This window comes from Pelecanus crispus, chromosome 15 (assembly GCF_030463565.1).
Source record: "Pelecanus crispus isolate bPelCri1 chromosome 15, bPelCri1.pri, whole genome shotgun sequence".
Classification (NCBI taxonomy): Eukaryota; Metazoa; Chordata; class Aves; order Pelecaniformes; family Pelecanidae; genus Pelecanus; species Pelecanus crispus.
Window position 1 is genome coordinate 978087 of NC_134657.1, and position 23653 is coordinate 1001739.

Genomic DNA, 23653 nt, shown 5'->3' on the forward strand with positions numbered 1-23653 from the left:
GATTGAGGGCAAGAAGGAAAGGGAAGAAGACAAGAAGGAAAGAAATCTGAGTTTTCCAGGAGAAATAGGCACTTTCTAATCGCAGCAATACCTGAAAGAAGGTCACACTGATCGCAAAACCCGGGGCAGCTTGATGAGGCAGCACAAGAACATGTCAATTTTGCAGAAAATTAGGAAAAGCTACTGTAACAACCAGGTCTGAACATCTGCATGAGACTGGCAACAGAACCCAGGCAGTGAGTTAAATATAGCTGAAACGCTTGTGGTTGACCCTGTGCGTATGTTATAGACATACATATAGTTTTCTTTGAGGACTGCAAATTATGATGAGCCTGCTGTGCCTCTTGGGAGGTTTTCTTCATGGTTACTTGCTCTGTTCTAAAATGCACATATTATTTTCAGGTTGAAATTTATGGACTTCAGCTTCCAACTGCTGGTTTTGCTAGCTAAATTAAGGAGGAGTCTACAAATACAATTGTGTCCTTGTAGAAGAACTGAAAGATCATGAAAATATTTTCTCTTCATCTTCTTTTCTAAGTAGATTCAGTTTCTTGAGCACTTCACAGATTTATCAGCCCACATATCAATCTGACGACTCTCTTCTGAACCTTTTCCAATTTGTTAACCTCCTTTTGAAATATAAACCTCAAAACTGATTTCAGTAGCCAGTAACTGTCTGTCTCAACTACAGAGACAGCATCCACCTCCTCGCTCAGGTTTGATATTCCTCTGAGTGTGTCCAACATGACACTTCCCTGACTCAGCCCAGTCCGCAGACAGCTTGTGCGGAGCTGCTGTTCCCTCTCCACTGTGCACCTTCACTGTTTTTTTAAACTGTGCTCCCCAGCTCAGTGAAGGGAGGAGATAACTGCTGCTTCCTTCACTCCTTGCACCTCCCTGCTGATGCAGGGTTGGACCAAATGCCTCGGGACCCAGCCTGTTTCTGCATTTCCTATAACCACCCGTGTCCTGCTGGGAGTGGGGTGAGAGATCCTAGATGCATCCAAAATTAGTGTAATTGATGAAACTGCTATGTAAAGCTTAGGACAATTCATTACGATAAACTGACAAAAAGCAGCAGGAGGGCATCACACAATGAAGAATTGTATTGGGTGAATGAGAAATAAACAGTCCCGTTTTCCTCCTTGGTTTTATGTCTCTGAGTGGTACTGTTTAGAGGCATTCTTAGGAAGCTCGTATGTTTTCTTCCCCAATCATCTCCATAACACCAGGTTTTCTCATTCTGGCCAAACAAGACCAGGAGTCCTCAGGAGATCTGCTGGGGCACCTTCCTTTTTTATTCAGACAGCAAGAGCTTCCATCTGGGCACTGTTACCTTTCTCCCAGCCCTGCTTTTTCAATATCCTAAGGTGACCTTGCTCTTATCCTACCTCTACCTTTTCAGTACACAGAGACCAAGAATAAAGACATGAGAGTGTATCAGGACTCACTTAACAGGAAAACAAGCAGGCATCTTCCTCGCAGACATTGAGCAACATAACCCAACACACTGTGACACCATCTGGTCCCTCATGCGTGCTAGTTCATCCCATCCCAAGGGACCCATCAGGGCTACAAGCATCCTATTTCTAATAGGCTTTGATAGCAGAAGCCAATTTTCTGTGTCAGGTCCTGACTCTTGGGCCACCACAACTGCTAGGGTCTGACTCCTGGTGACGTGACGCTGTGAAACAAGCCCACCTCCAGCTACACACCAGATAATGTCCACAGCACTTCAGAGCCTCTAGAGCCTTGGCGCTGCTGTGAAGCTGTGGAAGGTCACACTGCACAGGTTGGGAAGCTGGACTGCTGCTGTAAAGGCAATAAAATTGGACAAGACACTCCCACCAGCCAGAGCAACATTATAGGGAGCAGCCGTGGGTCTCAGTGTTCCCAGACAGCATCTTCTGCATTGCTCCCTGGCCATTTGATGGGAATGTTTGGTAGGACTGTGTGGCTCCAGCCTCTGGACCGCCTGCCAGGGGACACCGGGATTTTTCCTCAGCTTCTCTTTCATGATCTTTATACACGTTTGAAATGCTACCAATTGCAATCTGCCCCCCATTTTGCAGCTAGCCCCCCACCTCCTTCACCTGCCAGTCCTGCAAGGCTCAGCCTTCCACTCCTTGCCTACCAGTGGGTCAGCGCTATTAAGATTCCGGTATAATCAAAGTGTCTCTATTCCTCTGCTGGCTTAGCTGAAAGAGTCAGGTTACAGGCAGCAAAACCCCTATCTCTGATCACTTTAATACCACTAACCCATGTCATGTCAGACAGAGTCAACATTTGCTCTGGAAAACACGACAGAGAGAGAGCAAAGCCAACCCAGGCTGTGGCCTCTCCCCAGCAACACTTTGAAATTGCCCAGGGGAAAAAAAAGAGGTGAACAGCTGGGAGTTTTCCAGCATCTCCTTGGAGCCCTCCTGACAGATTTTGGTCCCTGGAGTGTCAGGTTACCAGACGGGGGCGGGGGGGGGGTGGAGGGAACTGCTTTTATTATAGGAGGGTCAGCAGGGAATTCTGGCATTTTCAATTACCCGCATGCAGAAGCGGCTGTGATCCAGGGTCAGGATTAACTGCGTGACCCCCAGCTAAAGACAGAGTGGCAGGGAAATGCACCATGATGCTGCAAGGCACCAGCTAGTCCAGAGGCCACGGGACAGGGCAGTAATGGGGAGATGTGGGGGAGAAAGTTACTGACAGAGCATCTGGCAGTGGATGCCTGCAACTGCCCTGAAAACATGGCAAAGAGAGAAACTTGGAAAACCTTGGGGTAAGTGGGTAAGCTTCTCTCCCACTGCCTTTACCCAGGGACTCAGCTTCACTAGGTGACCCAGGTAGCTCCTGCACATGGGAACTATGTGGGTAACAGGATCCCCCGTGGGACCAGAGCAGGGCATTCCTCAGTACAGGGCTCCCAGGAGGTCCCAGAGCTCCTTCTGCACTTCAAGCCTTGCACAAAACCACAAACTTGCTCCAGGGTGATGCCGTGCAGCGGCAAGGATGGTGCTATGATCAGTCATGCAGCAAGGGCTTCCCTGACCTTGAAGCCACAGGACCTGGAGATATCTAGGCTGGGATCCAGGCTCCAGCAGCACCCGAAAAACAGTGTTTGAAATGGCAGAGGCACGCAGGGGCCTCTGTGCAAGGCTGCAGGCAGGTGGAATAGGCACACGGGGCTTAGGTGACCTCTGCTTCTCAAGTATAGGCAGAGTGGAAAGCCAGGACAACTGACTCCGCACTTCCCTGCAGACCTGGATGTCTTGTGCCAAAATCTCACCCAAGGGATGCCTAATCCACATCAGGCCTCCCTCCTTGCCCCAAGACATCCCAGTCCCACATGGTCCTCAGCAGGTGACTGTCACTGTGCAGTGGTCCAGCTGTCCCCAGTCTAGGTCTCATTACTGACCTCAGGGCCCCAGTTCTTTGTGCTCTTACTCAGCTCAGAGTCCAAACGCATCTAGGTACCTAACTGAAAATTGACTTCTTTGGTTAAAACCTTCTCCATTTTTCGCTTCTTCAGGTAAAGCTCTCTCCTACCATTTAAGCATCGGAGGCTTTCATGCCATGGGCCCTTCTAGAAAATGGATTTGAATTTGGGATGCCTTCCTCCAACATGAGCACTGAAAACACCACAGTGAGGAATACCTGGATGAAGAAGGGAGGAAGGGAAGCTTTTCATGAGGTGCCCTCAGTGGCGACTTGGGTGACCCTGGTCTGCATGGGAGCTTGGGCTGGAGACCTCCAGAAGCCCTCCACCAGCACTTCTGTGTGTGTGACTCTCTCCTGCTAAAAGGGTTCATTATTGCTTGGACTACTAGAATGTTTGTCCACCCAATTTCTTTTGCAGTGTCCTTCCCTGTGATGGTGTGTTCAGGAGCCACATACTTTTGAAATCAACTACCTCCAGCAAAAGCTGAGGAAAGCAACACAACATTACAGGGATGACAGCACTAGGGCTCTTTAATAAACAACATTCACCCTGAAAGCAGCAGAAGCTTCAGGTCTGGGCTATTCACTGGACTTGCTAGAGCTCTAGAAGACTGGTATTTCACAGCCTGTGAGTATTTTGTTTCCGAGGTTTCTGGCAAGGTGGCCCCATCAGGCTGGTACCCATGCTGTTTGTGTGTGTTGAGTGTCTGGAAAATTTCCCAGCAGGCCCAGCCTCCAGCCTCTTGAGTTTGTAACTACAAATGCTGGAAAATCTTAAAAACACAGCAATGCAGTCCAAAGCTGGTCCTGGCTCCAGCCCCATTTGAATCAACAAAGGCTTTGGTGTAGATTACAGCCTTTAAAGCAGTTCCTAATGCCACAAGCCCAGTGACTTGGCCCAGGCAGACGAAGGCTTTTGGCTGTCTTTATGCTCTTTGTTTAATTGAGTTTATGGCCTTCATTTGCATGCTGCCATCCTGCCTGCAGAGAAGGGCAGGACTTTGTTCTCAGCACTGAGAGGAGATGTTCCAGACGATCCCGGCATCCCATCATGCAGCCTACTGGAGCAGGTTTGGGGTCACTTGGCGCTAAGGTCGTCCCCACCTCCTGGCCCCTTCTCCACGTGGACACCTCATCTACTCCAGATCAAGGCGATGTCATCAGCAAAAGGCTGGCAGGAGTCAGCCCTCTGTCCCTGCAACTTACCCCCCAGATTTTCAATGAAATGGTACTTTCCCAGAAAGTGCTAATTAATTGCAACCAAAACTGTTCTTAGGAGCATAATGATTTTGACATTTCAAACACAGAAAACTTAGACCAGAGAAATATTTCTTGAAAGAATGATGCCTGCTGCAGGGCATCCCCTTGGACCCACTGGGTCTTGCTAATTTGAGACTGAACTTGTTCCCTTGCTCTCTTTCATGATAGACTCCACCAGGCTGGCCTCCCTCTGTGTATGGGGAAATTTTGGAAATATCAGTTTTTTTTCTTGGAAAGAGCATTTCCTGCCCAGCCTTACCAATGCAGCAGCCTCCTGCACACTGGCCGGTGGCAGTGATGAACATGGACCGGGCTGTGGTGAGACAGGCACAGTGAGGATCTTCCTGCCTGAACCGAGTCAGACAGAGGCTTATCATTTTACACGCAGACAGAGGGGACTACGAAATCACAGGGACTCCGAGATGGACCAAGGTACAACTGGCTAGCCAGCTGTATTAACCCAATTTGCTACAACCATCTATTATGGTCCACATAATTGCACTACTGAGCAGCACCACCCCCCCAGTGTATGTTCAGCTGTTCAAGCACTGTGACCCTGAAACTGGCCTCCCATGTGTCTGCAGCCTTGCCTACCTGCCTCCAGCTCCTCCACCTGCCTGAGTGCTGGCACTCAGCGCCTTGTGCGCAAGCAAGGCAATTAGCACTGCGGGCTGTGTTTGCCAAGTGCAGAAGTGAAGATAAATCACCCCTCCTGAACACGTAAGCAAAAGCTGAGCTCCTGAGCCACTCCATCAGCTCCCAGCACTCACACGCAGCAGGGACGGTGGCATGTTGTGGGGAGAGGGGGAAGCGCTGGTTCACCAGAAGGGACTTTCCACCCCATCCATCATGGATGGACTTTTGTTTTTTGCCCAAAGTCAGCTCCAGATGCTTTGGAACAGGTTTCTGAAGTCCCAGGCAGGTGTGGGAAAAATGATCCTCAAACTCACAGAGTAATTTATGCAACAGGGAAGCCTGGGAGTCAGCAGGTGGAGAAGCCCACAGAACTGGTAGTGGGCGGAGAAGAGCTAGGAAAGCTCTAGCAGCGCAGCCTGTACCCTGCTTTGCCAACACGCCCCCAGATGCCCATGGCAGGAGCAGAAAGAGTCCTGAAGAGCCAGCAGCTGGCAAAGCTCCTACCATCTCGGAGCCCTGGCTGCAGATGGTCTCCAGTGGGCACAGGAGAAGGGACTTGGGCGTGGCAGGGTCCCTCCTGGGCACTCACCACCGGCTGCTGCAAGTGGGGGGATGCAGCAAAGGCAACAGGCTGGGCCACCAAGTGAGAGGAGGAGGGCAGCAAATGTCAAGCTGCATCAGGTTTTTGTGGCAACGGCCCTGTGTACAAGGTGGCCAGGGTGGAGGTGGGAGCTGGCAATGAAGGAAAGAGAAGAAGGGAGAGAAGGGGGGCTGCAGAACCTGGATGGTCACATGGATCCGCGTGGAGGGTAAGGTCTGGCTGTTAATGCTGGATAAGAAAAGCAGCCATGGGGATTTCAAGGTTTCAGGAGATTTTGGAGCCTGGGAGCAGGCCAAATTGTCATAGAAACACATCCAGTGAAGTCCCCAAAAGAAGAAACCTGGGATTTAAGGGACCTCAGGAATAGTCCTACAGTAGCTCAGCAGACACACTCCTGCTTGCTCTGTCACACACACAAACAGGTTTTGCCCCAGCTCCTCCACGTGGGAGACAGCTCCACAGCTCAGGAGATTTCTGGTCTTCCACCTAAATGCTATCACCAGCTACTCTGTACCATCTGCTCTTATCCTTCTGCTTTAGTAACTGTTCTACCTTTCTGGTGCCCCTCCAGACCAGCATGCCATTACACGCAGCAAAAAAAATCCCCTTCACCAAGGCTGAACACACAGTGCTTTTTTGGTCTCCTCTCTGTAATGCGGACTCTCCTGTGTTCTGATGACCTTATCAACCTTTCTTTCTACCTGCTACCATCACAGTTCAGCTCTCTTGAATGTGGGTAGCCAGGTGTGCATATAATGACAGTACGAAGCTCCACCCAAGCTTTGTGCAATGGTAGTGAGACTTTACTACAGCTGGTGAACATACTTTGCTTGATACAGTGCAGTCTTGCACATGTTGTTTTTCCACAAGGTTTTATACTGGAGAGTTGTCCCCTTCCCACTGTCTGCCACCAGATCCTCCTCAGCTGTCTTCCATTGTTGAATTTCACCCTGATTCTGTTATTCCACCTCTCACAGTCTTTCTGGAGGTATCAGAGTCCTCCTCTGTCCTAACAATGTGTGTGTCAGTTTTCCGCACAGAAAATATCCTACCAGATTTTGAAACATCAAGATGCATGAGACTACTTCTCACGGACCTCAGTTAGTCACCTCAGCTCAGCCTCATGCTTCCTGATTAGGGTGGTAGTGGACTCCCATTTAGGCAGTTCCTGGACAGACTTCCAGCTTTACTAGTAGTTTTCCAAATCAAATGTTTTACTGGTGTCCAGACAGGCAGAGTGTACTGCATTTCCTTAGAAAATTGGAAAAAAAATCAAGAACAAGCTACACAGACTCATGTACAAGGACTTGATAGGCCCTCTGTTTCTTGATGTCTCAAGTCAAGACTGGTTGCCTTTCTGAAAGATGCTTTATCCAAAGACAGGACTGAATGTGAGGATAATTGATATGCAGGCTTATCTAAAACATCTCTTGTTTGAACCTTTGAAACTTGGTATAACAAAGAGTAACGGCCATCAATCATAGCTTGGGAGGTTCAAGTTGGACATTAGGAAAAGTTCCCTCACAAGGGGGACGGTGCAGCTCTGGGAAAAGTCACTGGAAACATGGGGAGATCTCTGCCTTTGGGGATTATCAGTAATTGCCTATCCAAAGCCATGGCTGCCCTGACGTAGTGCTGGCAGCAGTCCTGCCATAGATGGGAGATTGGATGAGAGATCCAAGATACTGGGATGATACAATCTCCTGCCTTTTACTTTTATATTGCAAGGCAACAGGAAATAGACATTCATAGCTTTTAAGGTCTGGAAAGCTCATTCCAACTCTTCAAGGGGATTTCTGCACACACTTTCTCAGGTTGTTGTTTCACAGACAAGTAATTTCTGACCGCAGCCAGCTCACGGCAAGGCTGAGAGCAGCATGAGAGAGAACAGGAGATGCCATGACTCCCTGCCTGTGTCCAGAGGAGCATAGGCCACTGCTGTGCATCCCTCTGAAGGAGGAAGCCAGCCAAATCTTCTGACGGAAAGTGGAAGTGAGAAGATAAAAGCAAAAGTCCATGTGCCCCAGGTGATACAGTTCTCCTCTCTCTGCCTAACCTGCAGCATAACTAATGTGACAAGCAAACAGCAACCTGGATGGCTGGTGAGAAGTGCTAGTCCCTACCAACCTTATACCTTCAGCTTGTCTGCTACCCTGGCTCCACTCCTCTCTCTCCTGACCCTTCCCCTCCCCAACTCCTCCTTGCTCCCTGTTGCATTTGGCAGTAAAGTTCATGGACCATGGCTACAAGGGATTTTTTTTGGTTGAAGGTGAGGGAAACATCCTCCCTTCTGGTACTTTGCACTTCCCAGGATCTGTCCCACCTGTGCTTCATCACTCACGGCTGAACTCCCCAGCCTTTGCATAAGGACCAGACTGGACTCAGTCCAGTCACAGGACACTCACAGCAGAGCAGAGCCGTGGCCCATGTGCTTGCTTTGGGCCATTGAAATATTCAGCTGTCCTTGAGCTCACAGGCACTTCTGAGTCTTGTCAGGACAGCCCTGTCCAAAATACACTGCCTGGCTGGGATGCAAGCGCCTGGGCTGTGATAGCCACCACAAAGCAGAAATTCAAACCCTAATGCTGGCTGGTATGAACCTGGTGCACAGGTGTGAGCCGCACATCTCCCCAGCCAAAGGACCCATGTCATGACATACTGCTGTAAAATGCCACCCAGAATAATAATGCAAATAATCATAGCAAGTTATCTGGATCCACAGAGAGAGAGAAATTGTGCCAGTAACTCTGCTGCTGCGAACGCTGCTCCTTATGGGTTTATCAGAAAAGTGTATCCATTTCCTCTGTCACACACTAGCTGGTATTCATACTGTATTAGCTATTTATGGCTCTTTTTGGCTCTGTTTGCAGCCAAGAGCTTCTGACATCAGAGTTAATCCTCCCTTCTTATCCTGTGTGACACAAGAGTCACTCACAAAAGGGACACATTTCAAAAAATCTGGATGTTCTCTTTTCCCCATCACTAGGAGGTCTTTAATTTGTCTCTGGATTCTCCGTTCTCAGATCACAGAAGCCACAGTCTGTTAGCAAGAGGTGCCCTTCCCCTGCCCGAGGAGCCCTTTCCCTCGGCAACTTTCCCAGGCCACTCAGCCTGCCCACAGTGCGGACGGAGCCTGCAAATCCTCGCAGCACCAAGACTCCCTACCCTCCCCAATCCTCTCCAAAGAATGGCCACAAATTAGCAAGCAGGGGCTGCGTGTTGTCACCAGCAAGAGGGTTGACGCCTGGCATGGCTTTCAATTAGTCAAGTGTCATTATCCCGAGTGCTGGGCTATGCTCAGCTCCTTGACCCCTGGCTTCCCTCCTGCACCTTCCCTCTTGGGATGCTGGCATGGCTCTCAACCATCCTCTTGGCACAGATCTTTTGTTCTGGCATGGCTGAGAAAAGGCTTTTGGTGGCACCCAGTCTCTGCACGATGGACTTATTTTCTTTGGCCACATCACGGTCCCTTAAGACAGTACTAGCTGCGTCAGATGGCAAGTCCTGGATCTCCCTCCTTGGAGAGCTGCTGAGCTTTGGGGGAGAGGTGCCACTCAGCTGCAGGGTGTGATAGGCAGGCAAGTGGAGGTTGAGTTGGGAGATGTACAGCATGGAGCTGAAGGTCAAGAAGAAGCCTGCTGAGAAGAGCAGAGAGAAAACACAACCTGGCCTCAGAGGTGACAGAAGACATTTCCTAGGAAGACAGTGGTGATCATGCAGAGTTTGCTGGAAAGGGCAAGTTTGAGTTGGCTGAAGACTGACCAGGGAGCAAGCAGGTGGTAGGAAGGGGATGTTTATTCCAAGCTCTTTTTATTTCTGTTCTGCTGGTCCTGGTCCTTTCTAATTTTCTACACTTTGAAAAAGGAAGCATCACACCTACTGTTCTATCAAAACGTGCCCTTCTGGACGTTAAACACTTTTGGTCTTTTTAGGACACTCACTGGAAGAGAAAGGTCCAGGAAACCGCCTCCGAGCATGGACTGGTGCTGGCCGCTCTCTTTCGACCAGCCTTCTCCTAAGAAGAGAGGTGGCCTGTCCCTCAGGGCTCCTCTCTGCACCATGGTGTCTGGACTGCTGATTGCTTTGTTGGTGAGATGGAAAAGATGACAATGTTACACTGAAATGCAAAGGGTAAACCTGGGTAGTCTAAGGTCAGCATCAACCTGGGTAGTCTAAGGCCAACATCAACTTGACCAATGCAGAACACAAGGCCATGGGTCCAGGATGAACTGCAGAGGATCCAGCCAAGGGTGACTGAGGCAGCCTGGGGCACAGGGCTTATAAGACATGGAGAGAGCTGTGCCGGCTGAGCCTGCTAATGAAGACATTAAGGGCGAATTTAATCACAGCTACAACTGCTCAGATCTATTAAAACAGGGTGGAAACTCACTCTTCCCAGCAGGGGTAGGTGATGTGACAAGGGGCACAAACCACAAATCAGGCTGGAAATTATGAAAAGCATCTTTCCCAGGAGGGTGACATAGTCCTGGGATAGGTTAGCAGAGAGGTGGAGTTTTCTGAGACTCAGCTAGAAAAAACCACAGCAGATCTACTCTTGGTGATACTGGGTCCAGTGTTGTTCAACTTATTCATCAGTGACCTGGATGAAGGGACAGAGCATACCCTCAGCAAGTTTGCTGATGACACAAAACTGGGAGGAGTGGCTGATACACCAGAAGGCTGTGCTGCCATTCAGTGAGACCTGGACAGGCTAGAGAGTTGGGCGGAGAGGAAACTAATGAAGTTCAACAAAAGCAATTGTAGGGTCCTGCACCTAGGGAGGAATAACCCCATGCACCAGTACAGGCTGGGGGTTGACCTGCTGGAAAGCAGCTCTGTGGAGAAGGACCTGGGAGTCCTGGTGGCTAACAAGTTAACCATAAGCCAGCAATGTGCCCTTGCGGCCCAGAAGGCCAGTGGTATCCTGGGGTGTATTAGGAAGAGTGTGGTCAGAAGGCCGAGGGAGGTTATCCTCTCCCTCTACTCTGCCCTGGTGAGGCCACATCTGGAGGACTGTGTCCAGTTCTGGGCTCCCCAGTTCAAGAAAGACAAGGAACTACTGGAGAGAGTGGGTCCAGCGGAGGGCTATGAAGATGATTAGAGGACTGGAGCATCTTTCTTATGAGAGAAGGCTGAGAGAGCTGGGTCTGTTTAGTCTGGAGAAGAGGAGACTGAGGGGGGATCTTATCAACGCTTACAAATATCTTAAGGGCAGGTGTCAGGAGGATGGGGCCAGGCTCTTTTCAGTGGTGCCCAGTGACAGGATAAGGAGCACCGGGCACAAACTGAAACACAGGAAATTCCATCTGAATATGAGGAAAAATTTCTTTACTTTGAGGGTGACAGAGCACTGGAAAAGGCTGCCCAGAGAAGCTTGTAAAGTCTCCTTCTCTGAAGATATTCAGAAGCTGCCTGGACATGACCCTGTGCAACCTGCTCTAGGTGAACCTGCTTTAGCAGGGGAGTTGGACTAGATGATGTCCAGAGGTGCCTTCCAACCCCAACCATTCTGTGATTCTGTGATAGTCCTGCTGCAAACAGGAGGGTGAATCAGAGACACCAGATGTCCCTTCCACAAACCCTGATAGGATCCTATGGCCCAAATCAGGCAAGGTAGCATGACTTTTTGGAAGTAGCTTTTGTCAAACTGTCTTGTTTTTTTTCCTGAACTCAGGAGTTCAGCAGAGTGCACAGACTTAAAGTGAGTGAGGCACTGGGCTCAGCATCAGCATCATCTGCAACACGTGAAATCAGTTTTAAACAAGGCTGGCATTCAATGGGGACTGTGTCCAGCACAGTGGAGGCAGCACCGCTCCTTAAAATTATTAGAGATCTGGGAGACAATATAGAAACATTGCTGGCAAATCGTTCATAAAGTGTCCAAAATGGCAGTGTTGGCAATGACAACTTCTGTACAGAGCAATGATCATGGCTTGATGGCTGAGCCCATGAAAACGATTGTAAGGTTGTGCTTGGGTCTGGAAACCAAAATGCAGGTCTTGCTTGCAGAATGGGAGACTGCACTGAGGGAAGCAGCATGTGAAGGGACCAAGACAGAAGCCACCAGGGAGGTAAGAGCTGTCTGCATGGCCAAGTGAAGTAGCACTTTACACTTGGACGTGTAAAAGGAACAGCGAGACCAGTAAGGAAAGTAGTTTATCTGCTACTGCGTACAATGCGTAGTTCAAAAAATTATGATGAAGAATATAGAAGTGTCCACAAAAAAGATCCACATTCTGGAAAGCCACCTCACAGCAAGAGTGATTCATTCAGCTTGGTCTAACTACCTCTTATTTTTCCTTGAGAGAAGCTACGCGTCACCTGTGTCTACCTGAGGACAAATGTCCTACTACCACAACACTACAGCAAAATAAGTTATGTTGATGTAAAGGCCAATGTTAGTGAAATCCAGACCTCGTTGGAGAGGGGTACAACAGTAATGACTGCAGCCATCTTCCTCTGGGAGAACAAGAAGGTGAATGGTGTGTCACCTCCTTTGATCTCAAGTTTCCCTTCTGGGACAATGGTCACCATACCATCACACCCCCCCAGTGCCACTCCTCCGGCCACACTCAGTACCTGCCCTCCAGCTGCTCTATAGGGATCATTTTCTTCCTGTCTCACAGCAGCTTTTTCCTGGGATGCTGAAGAATTTATGATACCTGAAGGTTAAAGAGGCTGCTGGTGACGTGGTATCTCTCCTCAGTCCCAAAAGCACCAACTTGGTGGTCCCTCAACAGCGGTCCATTTATCCCTGGGTAAACCAAGGGTGATTCTGGCTTGCTTTCTTCAGGTCTGGGAGGTCCCCAGAGGCCAGTGTAGTGGGTGCTTTGCAGGGCAGCTATCATCTAGCTGCGGCAGGAGCACAACCCCATCACATATTCAGTCCTCTGCTCTGCCTGAGATGGAACCCCAGCTAGCTGCTCAAGCCAGAGCAAAGGCAGAGGAAGGCTGTAATCACCGCTTCCCCAGGCTCATCCCTCCCCTCCCTCTGCATGCTCTCCTCTCCCTACAACACCCTCCATTCTCCTATCCCAGCTCTGCCTTTGTGTCTGCAGCTTCTGTTACCAACTGCTAATGATCTACATCAAGGCTGCCAGGCGGTGCAGAGTGTAAGCAGAAGAATTCAGAGTCTCTAATTACAGAGGAATTAGCAAGCAGACAGTTACTGTTTAGTGCTAATGAATAGATACATTAAGAGAGACATCACACAGGCTGAGAAGCATGAGCCCTGATAATAAAGGAGTGTCAAACAAGGAAAACACAAGGAGGAGGATCCAGGGGGCTGAAAAGGATTTGCCTGCAACTCAGCTCTTTGGTTTTGCTAAGGTGGAAGTAGCCACAGGCAGTGCATGAAGGTAACAAAGCACACCATATAACTGCAAAGTGCAAAACCCGAGCGTTAAATAACTCATCTATAGCGTGGGACGATGCTGGGGGTGTGCACAGCCCCTTCCCAGCCCCAGGTAGCATCACACCCACCCTGTCTCCATCATCTCTCTCTGTAAAGGAAGCTGCAACAGGTCACTGTCCCAGATGAGTTCCTCTCTTCTCATCATGTGTGGACATATTCCTGCTCACAGTCAAACCACGGTTCAATGCTATGCTAAATCTGCCTTCAGGGCTTCTGATACTGTATTGAAAACACTGTGACCCCACGGCTCCTGAGTTAACTTAAGATCAGAGGTCAGTCTGCCTGTTCATGTGTGACCAAGAAATTTTTGCAGGTTACCTCTGTCTTGGCGCTCTGCATGCCTAACCAAGTGATGCCCATCTGCACCACTGATGCTTTACCCCAGACAAACACCTTCCTGCAGCCAGCACACACCACAGTCTCCAGGCAATTCAGTGGAAATGCAATCATCCATGACTGCCAAATTCAGTCCTGAAGGTCATGTAGCATCCAGGGCAGCCTGCGGCATGTTCACACAACCCCATATATTTGCTGCAGCACTCAGAGGGACCACAGAAACTTGCTTACTCCCATGCATGCTTGTACCTTACTGGCATGCTTCCACCGTGCAATCGGATTAAGCAAAGCCCCAGCCCCAGTCTGTGCTCCAGCTCCAGATGGCTTCCAGGTGGGCTGGGGAGTGCAGCCCTTGACCAGCAGCTCTGCAGGGCATCCTGCCATCAGCACAGCTGCTGCCTGGGGACTACTGGTGAATCTCCCAGGAGCAGCATTACCAGCCACCCTGACACATCCCCTCCCCCAGCAAAACCACCCCGCACAGAGGGAGTATAGCAAAGCCCCAGGCCAGCACAGAGCTGGCGACGCTGAATGAAACCCTTCCAGCCCTGATGCTTGGTATTCTTCACCAAGGTGACTCTGCAGTGGCACAGGACCTCGAGCAGATTTCCAGATGACCATCCCATATATCCATCTCCCAGCCCCTCTTCCATGAAGCTTTTCTTTGTTTTCATGGCCTGTCCTGACTTTCTCTGCAGTCAGAGCAGAGATTGCAGCATGTGTCAAAATGCTGGAGCTAACCTTACCTTGTCTCCTCAGGAACCAGGAGCAGTAGCAGGGGCTGCAGCAAGGCTGCCAGCAGCGGTGAGCACTGCTGCGGTGTCTGCAACACACCGACAGTGCATGCAACTGATGCTCCGAGGCAACAACCTCAGAAACAGTCATGCGCCCAGCGCTGGAGAGGGATGCTGAGACACCAGGGGACTGTGACATGAGCTGTTCTGCTGTGGTGATGGGGAGGGCAGCTCTGCCTTGGGACACACTCCAGCTTTTCACTGAAATAAGGGAAATTTTTCACACCCAAGGCTTGGGATTCATCCAGGAATTGGCAGGCCCATGCACTTTGGTCATCACCAGCATTATGGTGCAAGCAACACCATGCCACATCCCACCCCACCTCTTCTCCCCTTCAAGCCCTGCTCACACCGCAGGGTTTCACCCAGCACCTCTTGACCAGGACATCTCTGCCCACCACCTCCCCTTCCTGTAGAGGTCTGCTGGGAGACACGGGTCCACATCTTACCAGCCTGGTTGGTGGTGATGTTCACTGATGCAAACTGTGGGGAGAAAGGGCTCTGGTCGGTGACACCGTTCACTGCCTGGATCTCGAAGGTGTACTGGGTGTGGGCCAGCAGGTCACTGATGTAGATGCGGGGCTCTGTCAGGCCCAGCTGGCGGGGGGCAAACTGCACGTTGTCCCCGCAGCGCGTGCACGCCCCGCGGCCAGAGCCACAGCTCTTGCAGATGATGTTGTACACCAGGTCCTCCCGGCCCCCCAAGTCCCTTGGCGGGGTCCACTCCAGCATCAGAGAGGTCTCATTCACGCTGGAGATGACGGCCTGGGGGGCAGATGGGATGGCTGTAAAGGGAATAGACAGACATGTGTAAGAGCCACAGCCCTGCTCATCACTACAGCTGCACCCCATCCCTGGGCAGGACTCTCCAGCGGGCACATGCTGAGCTGGGTGCTTCTTTTGGTGTCAGGGTTGTGCGGAGCAAGCTGGACAGTCAAAGGCAGGAGTGGGAACAAAACCTGTCCTCTTCACCCAGCCTCATTTGATTATGTGGCATCCCTGGCCAAAATTCACCAGTTATTTTTTGTAGCGTTTCTGATTCCTGGCCTTTGTACTAATCTCCAACACACACGCCTTCTCATCCGGGTACAGCCCCAAAGTGAAGTCATCTCACTACCTATAACAGCACAGAGCAACCCGAATTTCTGTCCTCTTTGCATGCACAGTGCTTGCAAGCGCAGACTGGCCCAGGGTAAGAAAGACCCACGCCTGCAAGGATGAGGTGCTCTGAGCCCCCTGGCTTCCTCCAAAATCCCACTGAGACAGACGCCTTTGTTAAGCAACCCTTGGTGCTTTGACTAATGTGTGTCTCCTTTCTTAACCGCACACCATCCCTCCCCAGTTGCCCAGAGCCCACATACTGGTGCATGGCATGTCAACAGGATCAGCATCTGCCCGGTAATATCCATTTCGGCACACGCAGTTAGTGGCCCCTTCCGAAGTTGTCCGGCTGTTAATTGGGCAGTGGACACATCCTTCATCCCCTTGGCTGGCCTTGAACGTCCCTGATGGGCAGCCTGGAAGAGAACCAAGAGCAGCAGTAAGTGGCAAGGACAGGGGCTGGCAGGGACGCCCAGAGCCTGGCAGCACTGCCAGAAAACACCCTTCGGGGCTTCGCGGGATCTGAAGCCAAAACCTGACAATTTGAAGTAAACAAAGTGGAGAAGCAGCAGGTGGTTTGAAGGCTCTGAGGAAGCAGGTGCTGCTGCTCGTGCTGCCTGTAGAGATGGGGTCCCCATGCAGACAACTATCCCCCTTAGTCCCCAACCACAAGCTCAGAACAGGGTCCACTCAGGAAGTCTTACAAATGCAAAGGGGATTTTTAGCCGCCATCACATAAGAAGATGTGAGTGGCTGTACCAAGTCAGACCAAAGGTCCACATGGTCACCAGAATCCTCTCCCCAACAGCAGCCACCCAAGGAGCTGGGCACATGCATTGCCCACCACACCTTCCCACCCTCCAACAGTTTATAGCTCAGGGACTTTCTAAGAGGCAGGCTCTTTGCATTTAACATCCCTTGTGGGATGTTTCTTCTACTAAGTTACCCAGTTATTTTTTTATTCCATGCAAACATTTTGCAACCATTTTATCCTGCAGCACAGAGCCTCACAGTGTATTTGCATGCTGCATAAAGAAACTGCTGTCCTCTGCTTTGAAGCTGCCAGCTGCCATTTCATTTGATGCAATCTCACATTGGCAAAGAACACTCAATTGGCATACACCTTCTCCATGACCCCTAGGTTTGCACTAACCTCTGTCATGCCCCAAGCAAGTTGCACGACAACATTCACTATTTTACCCTCTACTCTTCCCATAATTAGCAATGTCCAGATTATTTTTTAACCACCAATGTACTAACTGGACTGCCTATTATAGCCCTAAGGTCTCATTCCTGAGAGACATTGGGCCACCTCACAGCCTACCTCTGTGCACGTGTGTGTGAAGTATTCTCCCATTTGCATCGCCTCAAGTCTATTGAATTCCAATTGCCTTCTCATTCCCCGCTCACCCCGTCTCATAAGGTCCTTTTGCAACTCTCCACAGCCAGTCCTTGTCTTCACTACTCAGTATCATAAGCAAATTGTCACTTCGGCTACCATCAGCAGAAGCGTGCTGGGGTCTACCTCCACTGACCTCTAAGCCATTCACAGATGAAGAAGGTGGTCCTTTAGCAACAGCCGCTCAAAAAATGCGTGTTCAGCCAGGCAGGGTAGGCGAGGGCAGCACAGGGAGTGCATGGTGCCTACAGCAGATGGATGGTGAAGGCAGGACCACAGTGTGAAATACAGTATTAACAGATTTGGCACAGGTGGCTAAAAATATCAGTGCAAAGTTTTAAACACCAGAAAGTCCTTTCCAAGTCGGGGGATCACCAATGCCAAAGCAAAAGCTTGGCTATAAGCATTTATCGGCATGGCTCTCAGTTATTACTCTTGGTTGCGACTTTCTGCTGCTGTTAATTTCTTGTGCAGCACAAAGAGCCTGGGGGGCGGCAGGTGGTTTCTGCACTAAAACGAGTTAAACAAACTTCTACTTCAGTTCGCTGCCAAGGCTTTCAGGAATGAGGCAGATCAGAAAAACGGCCTGGGAAAAACATACGCTCGGGCTTGCTGTAAGCAAGAGCTATTATTACTGAGAAGTATCTATTTTTTTCTTTGAAAAAAAAGACCTTTTTTTTCCACTTTCATCTCCCTTCCTTCAAAATTATCTTGAGTTTCCAATGAGAAAAGCTCTACAGAAAAATACCATCAGCATTCCTGCTTGCAAAGTCCCTCCTGCCTCCTACAGTCAACGGATCTGTTGAAAAACCAGCTTCCCCTCATGTTCCTGGATCTTCCCACCCTCTCTGTCCCCTATCCCCCATGCGTTTGACTCCATTTCTAACCCTATTCCCTTGGTACAAACCCACCTCGGAGGGTGTTAAGCTGTTGGGAGAGGTGATGGCTGCGTAGTTCTCCGTTACAAAGAAGCAATGGTAGTTCTGTAGCTGAAATGATAACAGGGTCCCGGTACTAGTACCAATTTTTGAAACACGATAAGACCGACACACAAAATTGCTCTAGTCTGACATCCAGGGTGAAATATAGGGTCATTTGATCAAAGACATTTTGAAACATAGGCCTCTTTCACCTTCCCAAGGCTTATTTTAAGAATAACAACTTTCCTATAAGGTTTCTTCTGCATCAAGATAGAGATACATCAAAAAAATACCTATGCTGCTGAGATTTAGCAACTGGCCCTGAGAGACAAAAAACATTCCCCAGGTTTGGCCCGGCACAGGCTGATGGCTGGAATTAATACTTCTGCGTGCACTGCTCTTAGAGCAGGGCAAAAATTGGGGGCTGAATGATTGTTCACCAAAAATACCAAGCTGGGATGCTAAAACTCTCTCACGTGCCATCAAAACATGGCCAGATGTTTTGGCAACTTTCTTCCTCCCCAGGAGTTTCCGCACACTGACATGGGATAAAATAATCCTGGAAAATCAGAACTTCTCCAAAGATAAATGTTCTGAAATCATGCTGAAAGACAGGAAAATCACTCAAATTTGATGCAAAACCCTTTTTTATTTTTTGTTTCTCAAGTAATGACAACCTCCAGAAGTAAAATAAATGAACATTGTGTTCAAAACTGTTTTGTTTCCCTCCAGGTCTTCCTCTGGGTGAGAAAACAGCTTTTAATTTGGAATCTACCCAATTTTTTGTTTCCAGAGTAAACAGCAAATCAAAACTGAAATCTTCACATAGGGGCTAAACCCCTCCTGTTCGAACAGCATGGATGTTCTCACCACTTGCTGGTGCCGGAAGACATGAGGACACCCCAGATCTCTGCCCCAGGTGGTGACAGCAGCTTTGGGACATGCTGCTTCCCCTTAGGCTTGCAATGAGGGCAGGGGCAGAGCATCCCTAGAAACTCCTGCTTAGAAAGAGGGAATTGAAACAGTGAAAGCAGAGAAATTTTTACTTTATCAGAGCATCCTTCATCCCAGGAGGGTGATTACCGTGACAGCAGCTCTGGCCCCATCACTGAAGCAGGGGTGGTTTGCAGCTTCCCACGTGGTGGGTTCCCCCATCGCCAGCACCAATCGGAGGATGCTAACAGGGGTTCACGGGAAACATATGGACCTTTAATTGCCTCACTGCTGCACATAGGCATGGATGGCTGCCTCACTAGGGTACAGCTCAGAGACAGCCAGAGACAGCGGCGGGTTTGCTAAGAGTACTGGCTGTAGCGCTCTCAAACAAGATTGGGAACGCCTGAGCAGCACTGGGTGTCCTCATTTCCAATCCACCCATTCCCAGGGCATGGAAAGGTGGTCATGCCTGGGAAGGCACGTGTTTTGGGAAGGGAATACCATGGAGAAGGACCCATGAGGGGTCCTGCCCTCCCCTGCAGCAGGACCACGCCAGGGATCCGGGAAAGAAGGCCACTTCTGCAGCATCTGCTGCTGGAGGCAGCACTGGCATGAGGCTTCCAGTCCTCCTTCCCCATAGCGTTGCATGCCCTGGGGCAGCATGGCAGAGAAAGGCATCCCATAGCTCAGCCTGAAGGAAAAGTCTTTGGCCAAATGTGCAGGAGGGGCTGCAGAAGGGTTCCCTGTTTGCTGGCCCTGTGTCCCACTGCCTCTTTCTAACCAACTTTTAAATTAATCCAGTGTGAGCTGAGCAGGCTCCAGGCAGGCTCCAAACAGGCTGCTCTGCATCAAAAACTGCCCTGGCCTTCAGAGCCCACCACAGACCACTTCTGTAAACAGCTCGGAGCAAACAGCTCTCTCTTGCAATAAAAGTCTCCAAAATGGCACCTTCAGACCATGCTAATGGCTCTGAGGAAGGGTCCTCCTTGGCTCCCTTTGCCTGGCTTTGTTTCTTCTGGCAACAAGGCTCCTTCCACTCGAGTAAGGCATTTTTAACGGCTGATAGAAAACAGGCAGCCCTGGCTCTGTCAGTTAGGATCCGCCAAGAGTCTTAAATCCCCAACCTTATCTCCCAGCTGCCTCTCTTATCCCTCCGGGGCCAGAGGCAGGGGGCAGGCAGGCTGGCTCTGCAGCCTGACATTGTCAGCATCCCTGGTGCTGCAGGACCCCAGAGCTGGTTGCCTCAGCTGCATCCTGCCTCACACCCTCCCTGGTGCTTTTGGGAGCCCTCTCCCATGGCCCTCCCTGCTCCCACTGGCATCCTAATCACCCCACAAACCCTATGCAATCCTCTGGCTCCCTTGGTTGTGCACCATGGGACTGCCCCTGCACCAACCCCATGCCGAACACGTGCCAGCAATTTGCTCTTATGGAGAACAAATTAAACAATGTCCTGGGCCATGCCAGGAGGAGCATGGCCAGCACATTGAGGGAGGTGTTTTCCCCTGCCAGGCACTGGGGATGCTGCCACAGCTTGTTTGGGGTTGCCCAGTTCAAGGGCAATATGGAGGAACAGGAGAGTCCAATGGAGGGTCACCAAGATGGCCAGCCCTGGGGCACAGGGCATATAAGGAGAGGTGGAAAGAGATGGGATGTGTTAACCAGGGTAAGGGGGGTTCTAAGTGCAGCTGCAGCTATTTGGGGGCAGACGCAAAGAAGACAGACCCAAACACTTCTCAGGGTGCCAGACTCTGTAACAAGGGACAAGGACCACAATTTCGGACCACAAGTTCAGACTGGGTATTAGGAAAAGCTCCTTTTCCAAAGGATGGTGCAGCCCTGGCCAGGTCATAGAGAGGTGGTGGATCTCCTTCCCTGGGGGAGATTCAGCTAAATGCCATGGCTGCCTTGAGCTGATGACAGTGGCAGCCCCGCTGCAAGCGGGAGGCTGGACCCCAGACTCCAGAGCCTCCTCCACCAGCACTTCTAGCTCTCTACTGCTCGTGGTGTGTGGGGGAATATTTATGATGTTGTCCTGCGCAGAAGACTATTATGTCCAACCAGCTCTGAATTTACCCCTTTTTGCTTTCATCAACCATTGCAAGATGAGGTGGGTGTTGTAATGACATTGTCACTTTCCCCATATTCTTCCCCATTCTGCCCCTTTTGCCTTGACCTTTGTTTTTAGTTCTGCATGCAAATGGGTCTCACTTTGTCTCATCTGCATAAATTGCCCATTCTCTGCTTTTTCCTGTCCCCAGGCCCTCACATGACAGTGTTTGTCACCTTAGTGAAAGGCTGACCTCTGGACAACCCAAAGGAGCAATGCTGCCCATTGCCTTTGGATCTGCTTACACTTCTGCCATGGCCTCTCCCGCCTGGACATTTTTGTGCTGGAGGGAAGAGGACTCAATCCTGCCTTGCAGGGCTGCAGTGCAGGAGGCAGGTGGTAACACCCAAGCCCTTGGACTTGGCATTGGAGTTAGCTGCTAGCTCTGAAAGGATCTTGGACCTTTAGGTGCCAGCACTCTGCACTCATCCTTCCTGGGGCCACACAGTTCCCCTCCTGATAAAATTCATTAGCAGCCTACACTGTTACCTCATACTTGAGATAACCAATTAATCCCATTGCCAGGTGCTGTCACTGCCAACAACTCTGACAGCATTTGGAGAGCAGAGGATGGAAATACAGAAGGGAAAACAGTGTTAAATGAGATTAACTGAAGGGGAACGGTGGTGCTCAGCCGACTTCTGTGATGTGGATTAAAGAGTTGTCAAGAAAGGAAGAAGTCACAATGCAAATGTTCCTGTTTAACCTCGTCATTCTCCACAGGACAGAACTACAAGCAGACAGCACAGGCCTGCAAAAGCATCCTCCTGTTGCTAGCGGCTTTTAGCTAGGTCCCCCATGCCATTGACTGGACCAGCATCCTAAACCTCACCAGCAACTCAAGGAGATCAACTGCGTCACCTCATCTCCCCAGCACACAGGCACTGCTGCTCCGGCCTCACAGCTGGAGGTGCCAGGACTCCAAAACCCACATCCCCTACAACAGTGCTCCCCAGAGGTGCCCCTCAAGCCACCTCATCTGCCTCCCAGCTCCAGCCCAGGGCTGCTTCAGACACAACCCCCTTGGAAGTGCCCCTGGCAAGGACTTCCATGCTGCACCCTGCCTGTCTGCATCTCACCACCAGCTGCTTGGTTTAAGAGGTTACGTCTTATTCTTGCCATCATCCACCCTTTCACTTGCTCCACATGCAGGTGCAGAGGGGCAGCACTGGGTCAGTGTGGGGCTGAGACAAGACCTTAGTACTGGGGTGTCACAGAGGTTTGGAGAGGACTGGGTAGGGCAGAGTGATGCCCTGTTTTGGGAGCTCCCCAAAAGAGCAAGCTGGAAAGTCCTGCAAGGGACAAACAGTCCCCGACCTTCTAGATGGGCTGTCCTCAGCTCAGCCCAAACAAGCTCCAAAGACCAGGAAAACTGCATGGGCCAGGGATTCAGCCTTCTGGACACCATGGGACAAGCTGATAGTGGTCATCACACACCAACTCTGCAGCACAGCCTGCACCAAAGCCAGGCAGTTACAGTCCCCAGCTCTCCTGCAAGAGCATCACCAATGTGCCAGCCAGGACAACCTTAGGCAGGGAGCACCCTCATCCGAACCCTCGCAGCTCTCTCCCAGTGCACACGCACCAGCAGCAGGGCTGAGCCCTTGCCTGGGAGAGGCTTTGTGCTGGGGGCTTACCAGCAAATCCCTCCTGCAGCCTCGGCAGGGTTCGCAAGGTCATCTCCCTGCTAGCACCACTCAGAAGTTCAAGCATCTGGCGAGACCACCGCACCTGTAGGCACGCACACCTGCAAGCTCCCCCACCGACCTGCTCTGGGCGGCACATCCATCAGCGGTGATGGGATTCTGCTGTCAGGGAGAAACGCCTGGAATTTCTTACCTACCCAGTCAGCCTGGTTCAGCCTCCCCAACCCATCACTGGGGTTCTTAAAGAGAAATGGAAAGCTTTCTGTCCCTCACTGAGCATGGGGGACTGGGGTGCTGCCAGCATCCTCAGAGTACAGATGGCGAGGACCATAATCCAGCATTTCTTCTGCTAGAGCCATTCAGCGGACACTCAAGGGGAGAGCACTTCCCTACCCAAAGGAGACACGGAGCTGTATGTTCATCATGCTGCTGTAGACCACAGGTGACTGCAGCCCCAAAGGCACGGTTCACAGCTCACTTCCAGAGGCCAGCATCCCTGGGTGAAGCCGAAACCAGATGGCGAGTTCACAAGTCAGAAGCACAGCTCTGGTGGCAGCAGATGCTTTGGACCTCCTCACTCCTGTAGACACCCGAAGAGCACTCTAGGATGTGGCTCCAAGACAAGCTCAGCAGCCAGTGGTGCTCTCCTGAAGCATGACATCCACCACCCTGGGGACGCTGGGTGCTGCCAGGCTAGGAGCAATCCCAGTCCCAGCACACAGGGCGATCAGGATGCTGCCAGCACCTGCGCAGTTTCAACCCCAAAACCTTGTCTCGGCTGCTTGCCACACACATAAGGACCTAGAACTTCAGGTGCTGGAAAACGGCATTGCCCCAGGAGCCCTGGGGCAACTCGCGTGGAGCAATGCCAGCCTAAGCCAGGCGAGGTGCCGAGCCGTGAGGTTATTTCTGTGGAGTGACGCACTAGCAGATACACCAAATGTCACGCTCATGTTATTCAGCTTCTCGTTTTCTTCTGGTGCAGAGGATGGACTGATGTGTTTTCCAGCCTCTGACTGCAAAATTACAGGGTTTTTTTTGTTTTGCTTTAGTTTCCTTAGAATATAG

At 50.6% G+C, this 23653-nt stretch overlaps 1 protein-coding gene across 7 annotated transcripts in view; it reads right to left on the reverse strand.

Annotated features, from left to right (window-relative positions):
• Window positions 1–23653, reverse strand: part of EPHB2 (EPH receptor B2) — a 129630-nt gene that overhangs the window by 31522 nt on the left and 74455 nt on the right. For all 7 annotated transcript variants that reach the window (XM_075721523.1, XM_075721526.1, XM_075721522.1 and 4 more), the window contains 2 exons: window positions 15835–15990; window positions 14923–15258 (listed from right to left, as the gene is read on the reverse strand). In XM_075721523.1, the coding sequence (XP_075577638.1) occupies window positions 14923–15258; window positions 15835–15990 (492 nt within the window). The remainder of the gene's footprint in view (window positions 1–14922; window positions 15259–15834; window positions 15991–23653) is intronic.